General features: G+C 49.3%; 3 protein-coding genes across 7 annotated transcripts in view; 2 read left to right on the top strand and 1 right to left on the bottom strand.

Moving 5' to 3' along the window:
* The window catches only part of LOC135977486 (olfactomedin-4-like), a 689,021-nt gene that overhangs the window by 254,672 nt on the left and 416,731 nt on the right, over window positions 1-17,618 (top strand). The gene's annotated exons all lie outside the window — the stretch shown is intronic.
* The window catches only part of LOC112061359 (scavenger receptor cysteine-rich type 1 protein M130-like), a 737,202-nt gene that overhangs the window by 606,819 nt on the left and 112,765 nt on the right, over window positions 1-17,618 (top strand). The gene's annotated exons all lie outside the window — the stretch shown is intronic.
* Window positions 12,051-17,618, bottom strand: part of LOC135977481 (deleted in malignant brain tumors 1 protein-like) — a 723,293-nt gene continuing 717,725 nt past the window's right edge. For 3 of the 4 annotated variants that reach the window (XM_065578743.1, XM_065578741.1, XM_065578744.1), the window contains 7 exons: window positions 16,677-16,994; window positions 16,283-16,597; window positions 14,306-14,614; window positions 13,679-13,741; window positions 13,278-13,592; window positions 12,823-12,853; window positions 12,051-12,284 (listed from right to left, as the gene is read on the bottom strand). In XM_065578743.1, the coding sequence (XP_065434815.1) occupies window positions 12,224-12,284; window positions 12,823-12,853; window positions 13,278-13,592; window positions 13,679-13,741; window positions 14,306-14,614; window positions 16,283-16,597; window positions 16,677-16,994 (1,412 nt within the window). In that variant the 3' untranslated portion in view covers window positions 12,051-12,223. The remainder of the gene's footprint in view (window positions 12,285-12,822; window positions 12,854-13,277; window positions 13,593-13,678; window positions 13,742-14,305; window positions 14,615-16,282; window positions 16,598-16,676; window positions 16,995-17,618) is intronic. The other variant, XM_065578742.1, reaches the window with a different exon arrangement.

Genomic DNA, 17,618 nt, shown 5'->3' with positions numbered 1-17,618 from the left:
GCCCCCCCCCCCCATAATTTGTCCCCCACACTTTAAAATCCAACAGTTTCACCAAGTACAAAAATCTCTTGGGTCTTCTGTTAAAACTTGTAAGCTACTGTCTGTAGAAACCATTGATTGTATCTGTCCTGTGAAAGATACTTTATTCCTATGTAAAACTTACAAACAAGTTAATTGACTTTGTTCTTGAAGTGAACACTATGTTACCACCCCTGCTGTGAGCCTTAAGCCGTTAATTGACTCTGTGCGCTTCAGGCAGTTTATTCTGTAATTGATACAATGTAAACAAATGCTATAAGCCATCAAGTGACTTTCACTTCATTGTAACAGCAATGGCTCCTAGGAACAGACCCCCCACCCTCTGTGATTAAAGGGCCGGGAGTCTCAAATGAATTAGCACACACTCCTAAAGTGGTGGAGACAGTAAATTAAAATATGGTTAAGATATGGAATGTATGTTGATGAATGCTTGATGTACATGAATGGTTAGGGAGGTGCCAGCCTAGAAAGTGAGTATCCATCGGCCAAAGAATGTGTCAAGTGGACCACCAGACAACCCCCGGAGGGTAAACTGGGATCCACCCCATCACCTGGAAGGATGAGAAACACAAACTTTGGACAGTGTGGAGCCACCAGGAATGTGCCATCTGCTGATTGAGTTAGCAACAGCAGGATAAAACAGGTCCCATAGACTAACATAGGAATTAATTCCTATAAGAATGGACTCTAAAGACTGAGGACTTTGAGTCTCTGGTTCTGCTGCCAGCCTCCAGGAGCATCAGTGACATCTGCATCTGACACAGATTCAGCTCCATACTCATGACCAAGATACCTGGCCAGCAACTTCTAGGGTGGTAACTATAACACCTATTCAGAACTTGAATGAATGAATATATATATAAAGGAATAAGTAGTGATAGGAATAAGTAGTCAAACAACTTTGTTTACTTTTATCTTTGCTTTATTATTATATTTACAACAAATGTGGCATCTTTGCCTTATCCCTCTTAATAAGATCCTGCTGGTTTTTATTCTTTTGGTATAACACTGAGAGCACTTACTTAAGTAGCCCCTGCCCCCTCCCACCAACTCCATGCAGGGCCGGATTAACCTTTTGTGGGCCCCGGCACCAAACATATTTGTGGGCCCCCATGTAGTCATTGCGGGCTCCGAGTGTGGGCCTGGTGTGGCAGTGCCATTGGTGCCATAGTATACCCAGTACTGAATCTGAGACATTTTTCATTTTGATCACACACCTCTACATGACTATATGCATTGCCATACGCAGCTCCCTCAGCCCCTAGTTTTTCTCATTGAGCTGTACACCCATGTGGGTTTACAGTGAGTAGAACTTTAATAGTGATCAGGGAAACTCCCCACAAATTTATCTCCTTCCTCATTCAGACGTTCTATAGCCATGTCTCCAGTACCACCCTATTTCCCCAGTCACAGTATGTGGTCCTAGTCTCAGCTCAAAGTTCCAAAGCCAGCAGATACCTGATCAATTCTGACAAATCCCTCCCTCAGCACCCATCCTGTCATTTGAGCAAGCCACTTGCAAACACCATTTCCCCAAAGCGAGGACTTAGCCCTTGGGAATCTGAAGACACCAGTCTCTCCCTCTCTGCTCCCATCTACAGGCTAGTCTACTACCTGATCACCACTACCTCTCCCCATACTTGTTTCCTTTCTACTTTGGACATGCTCCCCAACCAGCTGGGGCTATTCTCCCGCTGTAAACCTGACCTGCTTCCTCTTTCCCTGCTCCCCTTGACGTTCCTTTCCTCCTGGTGTCCTCTGTTCCTTGAGCTTAACTCCAGTTTCTTTATCTGCTCTAGCTTAATGGTCCCCAGTGGTTACAGAGCCACCTGCAGCTTCTCTGGCTATAGCCATGGGGCCAATTGCCAGAGGCCAGCCTTAGACAGCTGCAGCTACTAGTCAAGGGAGGGGTGGCAATTCCAAGGCTGAGCATACTTGAATCTTGCAACAGCGGCACTAGGGACTATAAATCCTCAGTGCTGGGCCTAGGCAGCTGCAGACTCTGGAGTTAGGTGATTCCTTCCTCTAGGTCATGGTTTTAAGTACCTGAGATGCCCATCACCTGCAGCAGAGGCCACCAATTCCCACACACCACTCAGCTAGCACATAGTCATGCAGAAAGTGCAGCCTGAATGATTTTGGAGGCTGGGGTGCCAGGAGGTCCCTATCCCTGAGCAGCAGCTCTGCAACAAGCTCACACACCCCCTCTCTGCTGTGGGACCAGGACCCTGCGAAGACAGTGGAGTTACCCTGTGTATAACCATGTAGCGGGGTGAATGCCGCTCCAGCCCTGAAGGAGTTGGAAAAGCCCTGCAGAGGGCTGGGGCTGTGTAAAGGGGCAAAACCCTGGCTGATTGGGAAAGTGGCTGCAGCTGGGGCCATGCCCCAAACTGAGCCACTCAGCCTTATAAGAAGGCCAGGGTAGCCAGAGCAGAGAAGTCTCCCTCTGACAGGAAAGAGAGACAGGCTGGTTGGCTGCTGTGAGCTCACCTGGGGACCTAGAGTGAGGCAGGGCTGGGGAAAGGCCTTGGGGGCTGGGAAGCCCTAAGCTAGCAACTCTCCAGGCTGCAGGGCCTGGTCCTAAGCCCATATAGGTATTGGGGGTTGTAGAGGGGCAACCTGAGGGTGGGTAAAGGCAGCCAGTCCAAACCCCTTGTTGCCAGTGATGATTGGCTGATAGACTGCAGTCTGCCCCAGGGAGTGGGGGCTAGATGGTGACTGGCAGTAGCCACGACTGAGGCAACATTGGGATAGGGGGTGGGGGTTCCCCTGGGTGGGGAGACCCAGAGAGAGAGCGGTGTACTGCCAGGGGGCAGCAACCAAGGCAAAGGCACTGGGGTCTGGAAGGGACATGGGGGGGCCAGAGACAGGTGGGACACCTGGCCTGCAGAGTGTGCTCTGGATGCTGGTGAGCTAATTCCCAAGATGACCAGCAGGAGGCACCACAGGGGTGAGTCCGACCGCTTGCAAACCAGTTCTGTCCAAAGCCTCTTGAAGTGAGTGGGAGTCTTTTCATTGTCTTTAATGGGTCGTGTATAGAAGCAAAGGACCCCATTGTAGGCTGTAGGAGCAAAGTGCATTCTATGCTGCACTGGTTTACTATTGCAACAGGAAGGTCTCACGTTACCTAGTGAATAAGCAACACCTCCTACAGCACCTAACTTTTTCTGAGAGGATTCCCACCCAGTTACTAAATGTAAACCTGCTTCGCTTACAAGGAATGAAAATATCAGGTAGTATGGTTTCAAAAGCAAGGCACTTCTGAATTCAGTAGGAATTTGTGTTGCACACAGAACACAGACAGGACTGGTTCCCGCATGGTTACAGAAATGCAGTAAAGTGGAACAATTTTCAGCTTCTGTGATTGGAGGATATCTGGATCCATATTATAAGACTGTCCTACATAAATGAAGAAAAGTTGAGGTGCCTTTATTATTCTTTTGTTCCACTCTTCGTTTCTATGAAGAATTTGCCAAAGCAATATCACTGTCTTCCTTTTAAACAAACAAAACTAAAAAAAATGGTAATGGCTGCTGAAAATAGCAATTCCAGTCCTAGTTAGCACTGGGAAGACCCCAGCATTTGTTGCTCAATTTTATCTTACTTTTTCTACAGTAAATTACAGTGGATCAGTATATTTGATTTGGGAGAAATGAAATAACAGCTGCCCAATTTGAGCTTGCGCTCTCCTGAATTTTGAGACTGTTCAAATCTGGAAGGCAGGTGCTAGATTTCCTTTCTGAATTTTGGATAACTCTGGAAAGGAAAAGTCAATTTCTGCTTCCATGGCTCAGATGTGGAAATCCTCCTGGGTGCCTGGTACTGTATCTAAAGCTGTCCAGGTCCTCTAGTAAAGCCCTCCCCTCCCTTATTTTTCATTTTAACTTCTCCTAGTGGGGTCCACATACCTCCCTTGCTAGGCTTCAGTTAGAGAGGTGCACTGTCCAATCATTCCACCCAGTTCCTTCTTTGGGGGCTGCCAGGCGAGGTCACACCAGCATCCCTAATCCAGTCTGGGGAAGTCTTCTGATGGTGATACCTGGGCCAAAGCCTTCTACTCCTTGGGCATACTTGGTCCCCTTTCACAGTGCCATCTCCTTCTAGCAGCCAGCTCTCCATTCACAACAAGCACATGGGATCTCAGCTTCCCCACTCACTCCCCCTTCCTTTCCTGTTGATAGCGGCCAAGGGAATGCTGGGATCTGTAAAAAGCAACAGAGAGTCCTGTGGCACCTTTAAGACTAACAGATGCATTGGAGCATAAGCTTTTGTGGGTGAATGCCCACTTCGTTGGATGCATGCAATGCGATGCTCCAATACATCTGTTAGTCTTAAAGGTGCCACAGGACTCTGTTGCTTTTTATGGATCCAGACTATCACGGCTACTCCTCTGATACTGGGAAATGTAGTTCCTTCTCTGCTCCAGGGCAGGCTCTCTAGGCAGGAGCTGGCCAAGGAACTGCAGCTCCCAGGGCCCATTGGGTTCTGAGCTCCCATACTGGATCCCTGCTACTGCTGGGAGGCTGTGAGAGGGGAGGAAGCGAGTGTTATGGGCCCCCTTCTGAGCTTGGGCCTGGCTCCATGGGAAATCCGGTACTGACTCCATGTGGGGTGGAGAATCCATCATTTCCCTTGGTACTTTGTTCCAATGTTTAATCACCTATTTCAAATTTGTCCCTTATTTCAATTTCTCTGGCATTAACTTTCAGCCATTGGATCTGGTTATGTCTTTCTCTGCTAGCCTAAAGAGCCCTTGAGTACCCAATATTTTCTCTTTGTGAAGGTATTTATGCACCATAATCAAATCACCTCTTGACCTTCTTTTTGATAAATTGAACAGATTGAGCTCTTGTCTCTGACGGTAAGGCATTTTTTCAGCTCTTCTTTTTTTGGTAGCATTTCTTTGCCCCCATCCAATTTTTCACTGTTAATCTTAAAATGTGGACAACACTACTGTATGCAAGATTCCGGTAGTGATCTGAACAATGTTGAATACACAGATAAAACCAGTGCCCTATTTCTCATCCTTATTCTCCTGTATATACAACCAAGGATTGTTTTGGCCACATCGCACTGGGATCCCATGATGAGTTGCTTGTCCATTACAACACACAAATCCTTCTCAGAGTCACAGATGTATGACCTTGCATTCTATTAGCGCTCAGTGCGTTTGAATGGACCCAAGCTACCAAGTGATCCAGATCACATTTTCTCCAACACATACACAGGGGAATCACCTACTCAGTCACCTTCACCTGCTGTTGATCCCTTTTCTCTTTCATTTTCCCCAGGATCTGGATGTGCCATTTTGGGGGAAGTTCTCCACCTCTCTTTAAGGCTCCAATCCCAGACCCTAGGCAGCATCAGCAGCCTGGGTTCCCTGCCAAAGCACAAATTTTCATCTCCTCTCTCTCTCTCTGGTAATTTCCTTTGTCCCACAAATCTGTCTTGAAGACATAACCCCTAGAACAAGTTAGCACAGTCCCTGAGATTTCCCTCCTCCGTCTCCAAGGGTCAGTATGCCTATTACACATCTCGATAATGTTGTCTTTTGTTTTTCTTCTTTCATAAGTAAATTGTTATATTTCTAGTCATCTGACCACCCCACCCCCAGACTTGCTGCTTCTGATCATCTGTATTTGCCTTCTGTCGACCTTTTCTATTTCCATTGTATCTGTGTACAGATGAAGTGACCAAACTGAATGCACAATTTGCGGTGAAGGAAAGACAGACATTTCTGTGAAATAGTGATGTACTCCGCAAGTGTAAGTGGGGGAATGGTCCCGCTATTGTGGGGAACTTTCCTGGCTTCTGCACTACCCTGGTGAAATGAGCTAGCAGAAGGAGCTGAGTCCTTGCTCACACTTCCTTTACCCAGAGGCCTCCCTGCCCTTGAGGACTCCCCTTCCATTCTCCTGTCTGGCCGAATCCTCATAACCCTGACAAGGCTGGGCCCAGGATTCGTGGGGGACTCGATCCCCAACCCTGCTGTGGTCACAGGAGCTGTGGTGTCCCAACTCCGGAGTGCGCTCTCTGCACTGGACACCTCCCTGACCCACTGATCATTACATACAATTTAAAGCAAATACAAGTTAATTAATCAACAATTAATTTAAAAAAGAATAAGGAAATTGGGAAAGGTTAAAGGAAACACATCACCCTGCTCTGTGGCAGGGAACATCACAAACAGTGTCTCTGGAATGTCAGGACAGTTCATAGTCTGTTCCTTGTAGGTCCCAGGCTCCTTCTCAGGCCCTGGTTGTGCTGCAGGGATGCTGCAGGTTGGACACTTGCTCTGGTGGTGGCCACACACATCCGGGCTTTGGGTGGTGGGAGCCTTCTTCTCTGTGTCAGCCCCCCGTCGGGTTAAGATCCCCCTCCCAGTCTGGTCTGCTGGGGGCTTCTTTCTGTGCTGGACCTTTTGCCCAGGGTCCCCCATTGGCTGGCCCCAGTTGCTCACCGCACCCGGCTTCAGACTGCTCCAGCTCCAGCCCCAGCTCCACTGTTCTAGCTCCGGCTCCACTCTGCATCAGCACTGATGCTGCTGCTCTGCCTCCAACCCCCTGGGCTGCTCCTCTGGCTCTGTGACTGCAGCCCTGCTCCCAGCACACGTCTGCTCTGGGGGCTGCTTCCATGACACTGATCCCAGCTCTGACCTCCTTCCTGGGCTGCTTTTCTGGCCCCTCTGGCAGGCACAGCTCTGTTCCCTAGCTCAGCTTGGGCCCCTCCTTTCTCCTTAGCTCGGCTCCACCCTGTAGACCAGGGGTCAGCAACCTACGCGCAAACACCACACGCTGCCTGCCCACTGAGAGGAGGAGGAGGAGGGGCCGGAAAGCACCACGCTGGGGGAAGAAGGGGGAGGAGGGAAGCTTGGCTGCCGCAGGACCAAGCTTCTACCTTCTGCCCCTGCAGGGGAGAGTGGTGTGGGGGGGTCCTGGCCCCCAGCCCCACTCAGCCCCCCCCGACCACCGCTCTCCCCTGTGGGTGCAGGAGGCAGAAGTTTGGTCCTGCGGCAGCCACGCTCCCCCCACCCCGTTTCTGGGAGGGATAGCTCAGTGGTTTGAGCACTGGCCTGCTAAACCCAGGGTTGTGAGTTCAATTCTTGAGGGGGCCATTTAGGGATCTGGGGTAAAATCAGTACTTGGTCCTGCTAGTGAAGGCAGGGGGCTGGACTCCATGACCTTTCAAGGTCCCTTCCAGTTCTAGGAGATGGGATATCTCCATATTCCCACAACGTGGTGCATTCCAGCCCCTCCTCCTCCCCCCTCTCCCTGCCCGCGACGGCCCTTGCGAGGGGGAGCGGAGCCGAGCCAAGCCAAGCCAAGTGGCAGCGTGCTAGCTGCTTCATAGAGGAGGCAGAGAGAGGTAAGGACGGGCCTTGGGGAAGGGGGTGGAACAGGGCATATCCCTCCCAGCCCCCTGCCATGAGCCCCTCAGGGCAGGGAGCACCCCAGCCTTCTGCCCTGCACCCCCCCCAGCCCTCTGCCCTGATCTCGAGTCACCCCCAACACCCAGCCCTCTGCCCTGCACCTCCACACACACCCCCATCCCTCTGCCCTGAACCCCCCCCACACCTAGCCTTGTGCCCTACACCTCCCCCCAACACCCGGCCCTCTGCCCTGCACCTCCACACACACCCCAGCCTTGTGCCCTGCACCTCCACACACCCCCACACCCAGCCTTGTGCCCTGCACCTCCATACACACCCCAGCCCTCTGCCCTGATCCTCCCCACACACACACCCCAGCCCTCTGTCCTGACATCGAGTCGCCCCGCTCAGCCCGCTGCAGGCCTAGGTGAACAGAACCCCAGGCTGGAAGTTGGCTGAGCAGGCTGGCGGCGTAAGATCAGCATTTTAATTTAATTTTAAAGGAAGCTTCTTAAACATTTTGAAAACATTGTTTACTTTACATACAGCAATAGTTTAGTTATATAATATAGACTTAGAGAGAGAGACCTTCTAAAAAACGTTAACATGTATTACCGGCACGCGAAACCTTAAATTAAAGTGAATAAATGAAGACTCGGCACACCACTTCTGAAAGGTTGCCTATCCCTGCTGTAGACCCAGGCAATTCCAGCTCACAGGGAGGACGGGACCCACCCTGGCCTCCTGACTCCCTGATTAGCCTGCCCGCCCTGTCAATCAGGCTGACCTGGAGCATTGGCCTCTCCCTATTCTTTTAGTACTGTGAGCTAGCCAACCAAAACACCCCCAATGAATGTTAGTAAGGGGACAACAGTCCCCTTACACAAGCATTGTGGTGTTTACTTCTCTGAGGATTCATTCAAACACTTTTGGCTTCTCCACTGGTCAGTACTCAGCTCAGCATTGATTGTAAACTATATTTGTAGATTGTCAGGGAAATAAACATGCCACTGTGCAAAGATGATTAGTTTTAACGGGGTTTCTAGTAAGAACTCATTGACTTGTTAATTGTTGTAGCCTTATTGGTTCAGTGGAAATTCAGATTCTGATTTACCTTCCTCTTGTCACTATTGTCTTAAAATTCATTTATCATCCTAGCAGAAATATTCATTCTCTGCATTTATTGCTAATTGGGAAATCTTTTCACAGTTTGTTTAATTTCAGGTGTGAATTACCCAGGGGGAATTTTCCATTTACCTCCTTGGTTTCAATGAAAGTTTCAAATCTGAATTCAGTTTAGGAATAATCACATTACTCATCTCAGAATGTTCTCTTGCTGGTGTCTCACTTTTACTACATACCTGATAGAACATTCAGTGTAAACCAACCTCCCTATAAACAGCCGGCCATACCCAGAGGTGGCCCACCCTTTTCTCTCGGATTTGTTCAATTTCAGCCTCTCCCTGTGATGAGCCCTGGAAACTGCACAATTCATCTAGCAAGAAAAACTTCCACTATGGGGAAGACTTTCAGAAGGATTTAATATGAAAAAGGCACAAATTGAAGATGAAGAAATTACAGGGATAAAAAAGCAGGACGCTTCCATCCTGGCCAATCAATGGAAAGTTTTATACAGAGGAAATTTGTGAACCTTTTCCCACTCGCAATTGTATTTCCTGCAACTTCACACAAACCCTATAGAAACACCTGCTTTGTCTGTCTACCAGGCAGGGACTGTCTCTGAGCATCATGCTAGAGGGAGCATTTCTCAGAGAAAGAGGCAAAGCTTTTACATCATCACAAGGTTATTTGGTCCAGTCACATTGTTCTGATTCTGATCCTCCAGAGTCACCAGCACTTCCACCCCAGGACTGGAAGAGGAGCCCTCCTCTGGAACCCTCAGATTGGGGGATTTCACATATCACATTTATCTGATACATTTTAGTAGCTGATTGAAAGGGTCCTAGAGCTCCCAGATGACAGGTGTGTGTGTGTGTGTGTGCGCGGTGGGGGAGGGGGAGAATTGTAGAAAGTAGAGACTGGGATCTAGTCTAGAAGGATTGTTCCACAAGGCATCTTGCTATAATAATTACAAATATAAATTATTTGGAATTTCCCAAAGTTTGTTCCCGACTTCCTAAACTTGACATTATTTTTAGAATGTCTTTTCAATGCGTTCTCCTGATAAAGTTTACCCCATAAACTGATATAGGTCTCCAATGTACTGACACCAGTGGGAGCTGATCCAGCTAATAAGGGTGGGATATTGACCCTTGGGTGTAAAATCTCTATTTTCCACCCCCCACCCCCCGTCACACCGTGTCTGACACAGATGAATATAAGCTGCAATATCCACGTGCCAGGAAAGGCTGGCAGAGAACATTGCTGCACTGTAGAGATCTCTGCTTCGGTGCGTTCTCTTTACAAATAGTGAGTAACCCTAGTGCTAATGGCAGTGAGGGTCCCAGGTCAGCTCCTAGGCGAACTCTACCATAAGTCCCTGCAATGGGCCATTATCGTGATCAAGGGCATCAAACACTTGCCTACCCCTGGGCCTCCACACATCTCTGGTAATGCACCTGGTCAGTGCCCCCAGCGTTACACCAATAGACCATACTGGTGGGCGAACTTCTGGGTTTTCTTAACAAGCCACTATTATCCCTACTGGGAAATACAGTTAGTTTTTTGTCAGGGTAATGTTGCTTCCAGGAGGCGGATTCACTGGGGCAGGGGGTTGTGGGGTGGGAGGGGGTGAGGTCTCCAGCTGGGAGTGCAGGCTCCAGGGTGGGACCAAGGTGTTTGGAGTGCAGGAGTGGGCTCAGTGCTGGGGCAGGGGGATGGGATGCAGGAGGGGGTGCAGGATCTGGCTGGTGGTGTGGGCTCTGGGGTGGGGCCAGGGATGAGGGGTTTGGGGTGAAGGAGAGGGCTCTGGGAGGGGGCTGAGGGGTTTGGAGTCCAGGAGGGGACTCAGGGCTGGGTCAGTGGGTTGAGGTGTGGGAGGGGGTGCAGGCTGCAGGCTCCGGGAGGGAGCTTGGGTGTGGGAAGGAGCTCAGAACCGGGGCTGGGGTTTGGGAGGGGGTCCTGGATGCGGTCTCTGGGAGGGAGTTTGAGTGCAGGAGGGGGTTCTGACCTGGGACAGTGGGTTGGGGTGCGGATGGAGGGTGCGAGGTCAGGGAGGGAGGAAGGGTGCGGGACGGGATTCCAACCTGGGGCACGGAGTTCGGGGTGCAGGCTCCAGCTGGGTGGCCTTTACCTCAGGTGGCTCCCAGTCAGTGATGCAGTGGGGCTAAAGCAGGCTCCCTGCCTGCCCTGGATCTGCGTTGTTCCCGGAAGCGGCCTGCATGTTTTAACCCTAGGTGGAGGCAAGGCCAGGCGCCTCTGCGTGGTGCACGCTGCCCGCTCCTGCAGGCACCGCTCCTGGAGCTCCCACTGGCCATGGTTCCCAGCCAATGGGAGCAGTGGAGCCAGCGTTTGAGGTGGGGTCAGCATGCAGAGCTTCCTTGTGTTGAAATGAAATGAATTGTTCTGTGTATTTAGAACAATTGGGTAAAATTAACAGGAATTTGTGAAATGTTTTGGTGTCTCTGAATCTGCATTTTTCACCAAAACATTTTTCAGTGAAGACTTGCACCTAGCTCCAATGACAAGCTCACAGGGTGAAGCTGCAGTGATTTAACTCTGGGTCAGGGCGTCAGATGGAAAGGGCATTAGATAGCTGCTCCGTGTTAAAAGGTTTCAGAGTGGTAGCCATGTTAGTCTGTATCAGAAAAAAACAACGAGGAGTACTTGTGGCACCTCAGAGACTAACAAATGTATTTGAGCATAGACTTTTGTGGGCTAAAACCCACTTCATCAGATTCCTAGAGTGGAAAATACAGTAGGAAGATATATATACAGAGTACATGAAAAGATGGGGGGTTGCCTTACCAATTCTAATGAGACAATTCAATTAAAGTGCGCTATTATCAGCAGGAGGAAAAATCACTTTTGTAGTGGTAATCAGGCCCATTTCAAACAGTTGACAAAAAGGTCTGAGTAACAGTAGGGGAAAAATTAGCTTGGGGAAATAGTTTTAAGTTTGTGTAATGACCCATCCACTCCCAGTCATAATAGCTCACGTCCTGCTCAGCACGGCCTGCAGCTCTCACTCGGGTGTCATTCGCCCCTAGATTTCACAGGCCATGGAAAGCAGTGCCTTCCCTCGGGCTACAGCTTGCAGCTCCTCCCTCTGTGACCCAAGCACCAAGGAAATTTAACCCTTGATGGGAGGAGGAGGATGTTTTATCTGGGTGTGACATTCCCTTCTAGTGTTATCTGGACCAGTGAACTGCTAGGCCTCTCCAATCCTTGTCTCTGGGAGCCAGCCTTACCCTGCTCTGCTGTGAGAGCCCCCACTCCTAGGCTGTTCTCGCGCAGCCTCTGGCACGTAAGCTGATTGGATTGTGCAACCATATGACACTAGCCAATATCTCTGGTCCCAGACACAACCCTAGTTACCTCCGTCTTGCAGTGTCCACTTATGCTCGCTGGACGCTGCAAGCTTATATGAGTTTGTCAATTTAACAAAGAAATTGATATGTACGAGGCTTGTTATCCCAAGGGGAGTCTCTGACACACTTCAAACCAAATGCACTGCTTCAGGTAGAATAAACAAACAGATTTATTAGCTATACAGATAGATTTTAAGTGATTATAAGTCAAAGCATAACAAGTCAGATTTGGTCAAATGAAATAAAAGCAAAACACATTCTAAGCGGATCTTAACACTTTCAGTGTCCTTACAAACTTAGATGCTTCTCACCACAGGCTGGCTGGTTACTTTTCAGTCAGGTTCTCTCCTTTAATCAGTGTTTCAGTCGCTTGGTGGTGGTGGTGTCTGAAGATGTAGGTGGAAGAGAGAGAGAGCATGGGAAAACGTCTCTCCTTTTTATCATGTCCTTTCTTTCCTCTTGGCTTTGCCCCCCCCCCCCACTTCAGATCAGGTGAGCATTACCTCTTCGCAGTCCCAAACTAACCAAAGGAAGGGGGTGACTCCCTCGAGGGTCTAATAGATTCTTTTGTTGCTGCCTAAGCCAGTGTCCATTGTTCCTGTGAGGCAGGGCTGGGTTTGTCCCATCCATGCCCTGATGAGGTGTGAACTGCCTCTCTGTTCTTGGATAGTTTTTGCCTGGGCTTGCTTTAAGCCCTGAGGATACATTTTCAGCCTCATAAGTATATACATGAAATTATAACCTTATTATAACCTTACTGAAACAATTACTGTAACATCACTATAACAACCATGCTCATTGCATCATGAGCCTTGCGAAGACACCTAACATGACAAACTTTGCATTGGATACCACACAATCATTTTATAAAGATGAATATGGGGGTGTAGGGTGTTCCCCTGAGGGTCAGAGTGTCACACTGACCTATTTAGAGAATCTGTCCTCTCTGTCAGACCTGCAAAGGGAAAGGAAGGAGAGTTGGAGTCTGGAGCAAGGAGGAGATGACGTGTTTGTTACTAGGGAGAATCTCACCTCTGAGAGTCCCTGGGGGCACTGTCCCACTGTCACCTCCACAAACTTGCTCACAGCAGCACAGGGCCTGTTTGTTAATGATTTTGGGCCCAAGTCCCTTGTGCTCTGTGCAGTAATGAGGACACTAGTAACAAACCAGCACAGTGGGGCCTGTGATAAATACAGGGAATTTGTGAGCTGATGTCTGAGCCAATCTGACTGAGAAAGGATCCATCCCACAACATCCAGGATCCTCCTGCACACAGGAGATGGGAGGGCCTGGTCTGGGACCAAAGTGGGGGGAGGGGCTGGTCCATACTGCTCCCTGAAAATTATAGCATGTAGCAGAAACATCTCCTGTCACTCACCTGAGCAATTCACGGCAGCATCTTCCTTATGGTCACAGTTACTCTCACCCCAGGGCTTGGAACAACAGTCCCAGAGAGATGGCTCTGTCCCTCTACAATTCAACATCTCCACCCAGATGGGACCAGTCCCCTCACCGAATGCAGCCTCGCCTGGGGCAGATACAGCAGATCCACAGCCCAGTTGTTTACACACAACGTTAGCATCCGCCATGTCCCAGGAGTCATCACAAACTGTTCCCCAGGAGCCACGGTACCAAACCTCCACTCTCCCCGAGCATCTGTCCTCTCCTCCCACGACACGTAACTTCTCCCTGTCTGGAAATGCAGAAACCTCACATGTTACTGGAACAGCTGGGAAAGTCCTTAGGGAACAAAAGTAAGACACAGAGAAGCAGAGATACCTGTGCAGCTTGTAGAGTTCGGGCATTCGGCAAACAGGGTCTGAGTTGGTTTTGCTTTTTTTCCTATGCAGAGAAAAAGCCGAGGTGAATGCACTGGATTGTGTGTGTGATGTGGGAGTAGAATTTATCTGTATTTTAAACCCCTAATTTCAGCACTGTATGAACTGAAATGTGAACTGTGGGTCATTTAATACCTAATTAATTTGCTATTCAGCTGTTACTCAGACACACAGGCCAACATGCATCCAGACTTGTGGGGGATTCCAGTCTCGATCCAAACTGCACAGCCTGGGCCCATCTCTGATTGTTCATCCCCAAAGGATTAATAACCACAGAGCTGCATAATCACGGTCTCTAGGGAGAGGCTTTTCTTCACTCTCACACTACGTTATCACACTGTATAACACCGGCCTCTTTTATAATTAACTGATTAAGTTCCATGTTTGTTGTTAATCAGAAAAATGCTTATTCCTATAAAAGATTTTGAAAATATCTTTGTATCTTGTGTTGAGAAATCTGCCTATGCTGAGATGTGAACAGCAGCAAGTTCTATCCTAACCCTTCAATTAATTGAACACATCGCATACATGTGTCTGTCCGTATGCATGCAGGTAGTTTCAGAATTACCAGTGCAAGAAATATGGGTCTCTTCTGCTCGGTTATCACATGACTTTGGATCCCAGGGCTCTGATGGGCACTGCCAGAGGGAGCGGTGCTGCTCACTGCATGCAACATGGTCCAGCCATGTGGGACCCTTTCCATATTCAGAGCCTCCTGCAATATATCCTACGTCTCCACAGTTCAGCTGTTTGCAGACAATTGCGGCGGTGACTCCAGACATCCGATTGGAGCAAACACTGCCCCACGTCCCATTGTAGAAAACCTCCAGCCGCCCAGCACAGTCACTGTCGCTCACCAGCCTCAGATCTGTGAATTCTAGAAGGAAATGCACAAAAAGGGAATTTAAATCATCTGATTCTGAAATGAACTGGGGTGTGAAGAGTGGCCACATAGGTACGCAGCCACAGGGGCCTGGACTGGAGAGGAGCCTCTTCCCCAGCTCCGGAGCTGCTGCGGCCAGGGACAGGCACCTCTCCCCTGGCCCCGGCCCCAGCCGTGGATCTGTCATGGCAGAGGAAAGATGCCTCTCCCCTGGCCCCGGAGGTACTGCAGTGGGGAAAGAGGCACCTCTCCCCTGCCCCCAGGCTGCTGCAGCAAGAGATGGCTGGGGGGAGCCCTCCCTGCTGCAGCCCCAGGGCAGCCTGCACCCCAAACTCTTCATCCATGGCCCCACCCCATAGTCCACACCCCCAGATGGAGCCCTCATCCCCCCATACTCTCTGCCCCAGCCCTGAGCCCCCTCCTTCACCCTAAGCCACTCATCCCCAGCCCCACCCCAGAGCCTGCACCTCCAGACAGAGGCCTCACCCCTTGCACCACCACCCTCTGCCCCAGCCCTGAGCTCCGAACCCCTCAGCCCCAACCCCACCACACATCACCTCTATACTAATGCACATAACAAAATTCATTCGGCACATGGATATAAAAAATTAGAGGGAACATTGGTCCAGGAGTTCACATCTGTTACTGTCTTGATGAAATCTACTTATAGACACACCACCAGTTTGGGGTGTTGCCTTGTTTCTCACCATCTGTGCTGAGGTGGGCACTCAGAGCCGTGAGCCACTCCAGACAGCGTGACAGGGATCATGAGATCAAATAGTTTGACCTTCTGTAAAACAGCTGCATAGAGCCTAATAACTTGAGTTTGATTTAAGCATCACTTCCAGAAAGGCATCCAGTCTAGACAGGAAGACTTCAAGAGATGCAGAATGCACCATTTCCCTGGTAGTTTGTTCTGATGGTTAATCACCCTCCCTGTTAAAAACCTGGGCCTTATTTCTGATGTGAATTTGTCTGGTTTCAGCTTCCAGCCATCGACTCTTGATCTGCCTTCCTCCATTAGATTAAAGAGCCCTTTAGTAAGTGTATGGTCTCCTTGTGAAGGAACTTATGCACTGTAATCAAGTCACCTCTTGATCATTTTGATAAGCTAAACAGATTCAGCATCTTAAATCTCTCAATGTAAGGCTTTTATTAAAGCCATCACATCACTTTTGTGGCTCTTCCCTGCTCCCTCTCCAATTTTTTCTGGATATCAGAACTGGACACAGTATTGCAGTATCTATCTCAGCAGTGCCATACACAACAGTAAAATTTAGTCCTCCCTCCTACTCACTACTCCCCTGTTTATACATCCAAGGTTCACATTAGCCCGTTTTGCCACAACATGGCACTGGGAGCTCATGTTCAGTTATTTATCCACTAGAACCCTACATCCCTTTCAGTCACTGCTTTCCATGATACAGTCTCCTTCAGATATCTGAGATGCAGCATTCTAACATTAGGGAAATCTTGCAATATCTCCAATATCTCTGGATGTGAGCTAAGGACTTTCTAATGGTGACCCTGGTAGGTAGTTACACAAGGGAAAGGGACGCAGAGATAGTCAGGGAAAGTATCATTCTCAGTGACCTCCTTAAACATCTGCCCCCTCCATTAAATCCCCTGGTAACATGGCTCACGAGCACTCACAGAACAGACCTGAGCAGAGAACTCCCGCATCCTCCTTGTGTCTGCAGTTGTGCTGGCCCCAGCCCCTAGAAGGACATGCCCAGAGATCGGATTCATTGCCAGAGCAGTTCACATCATCCAGCCAGATCTCCCCGGATCCTTGCCCGTAATGAGCAGAGACAGTTGCATCGATGGCATATCCACATCCCAGTTGTTTGCAAACAACATTGGAGTCTGACAGATCCCAGGAATCATCACAGACTGTCCCCCAGCTGCCATTGTAATAAATCTCCACTCTCCCGGCACAGCGACCTGCCCCATTCACCAGTCTGATCTGTCTGCTCCCTGCAGAGATAAATCCCAGCGGTTAATATGTATTTTCTTACTGAACAGAAACTGTTTGTGAGATTTGGAAATGAATCACCTGAGCAAACAACTCCAACGTCCTCAGCAATTCCTGCCTGGGCTGCCTCAGATGTGGATTTGTCACAGAGAGTCAGATGAGTCTCATTTCCTGCACACTGGACCCTTCTCAGCCCCACAGGGCCCGTTCCTCGCTCAGACTTAGGGGGGTTATAAGCTTTCTCAGCGACTCCGCACTGGAGCTGCCTGCACACCACGCTGGCATCGTCCATGTCCCACTGGTCATCCAGCACTCTGCTCCACGCACCACGGAGGGAAATCTCAACTCTCCCATCGCACCGGCTCTCTCCATTCAGCAGTCTGAGTGATTCAGAGCGACCTGGGCTCAGGAGAGATGGGAAACACACTGAATAACACTCCTGGTTATATACTAGAAATAATGCACAGTGTGTAAGAAATTATGAACTGTTTCTAACTCCGAGGATGCCACGTAGTTAAAAGGAGTAACCTATGCAGAAAATGTTGGTTTTTTGAATCTCTAAGTGGAGGGTGCTATAAGGATTGTAACACACAGTGGGGCAGAGGGGCTTGTTAGCATATCCTGGGAGATGCTAGGCTCACAGCTACACTCTATTTTTAGTGTGCCAAGTTCCTTGAGCTGAGAATTACATGCCCAGCACAGAGTGTAGACGTATCTGTGGCCCAGGGAGTTCCCCAGAGCCAACCCTCAGAGCACACTCCATACCACAACTCTCTTCTGGCCTGACACGCTCATTGCCCTAACCCATAGGTGTTGAAATCTGCATCTAAAAGGTGTTGTGTAAGGTGTTATGCAAACTGCTATCACACCGGTCATTCATATTGTTGTGTGATGCATGAATGGGTGAGGTTTAAAGAACGATAGATGTGTGCTGGAAATATGTTCCTATAATGTGTGCCTAAGCCCAGGTGTCCTAAACAAAGGGCTGTTGTTTTGCTGGCTTAACTGTGTCTCCAATGTAAA

Source organism: Chrysemys picta, unplaced genomic scaffold, assembly GCF_011386835.1.
Source record: "Chrysemys picta bellii isolate R12L10 unplaced genomic scaffold, ASM1138683v2 scaf1, whole genome shotgun sequence".
NCBI classification, from domain to species: Eukaryota; Metazoa; Chordata; order Testudines; family Emydidae; genus Chrysemys; species Chrysemys picta.
The sequence above is the reverse complement of the archived record's forward strand: the minus strand, read 5'-3'. Positions and strand labels throughout refer to the sequence as shown.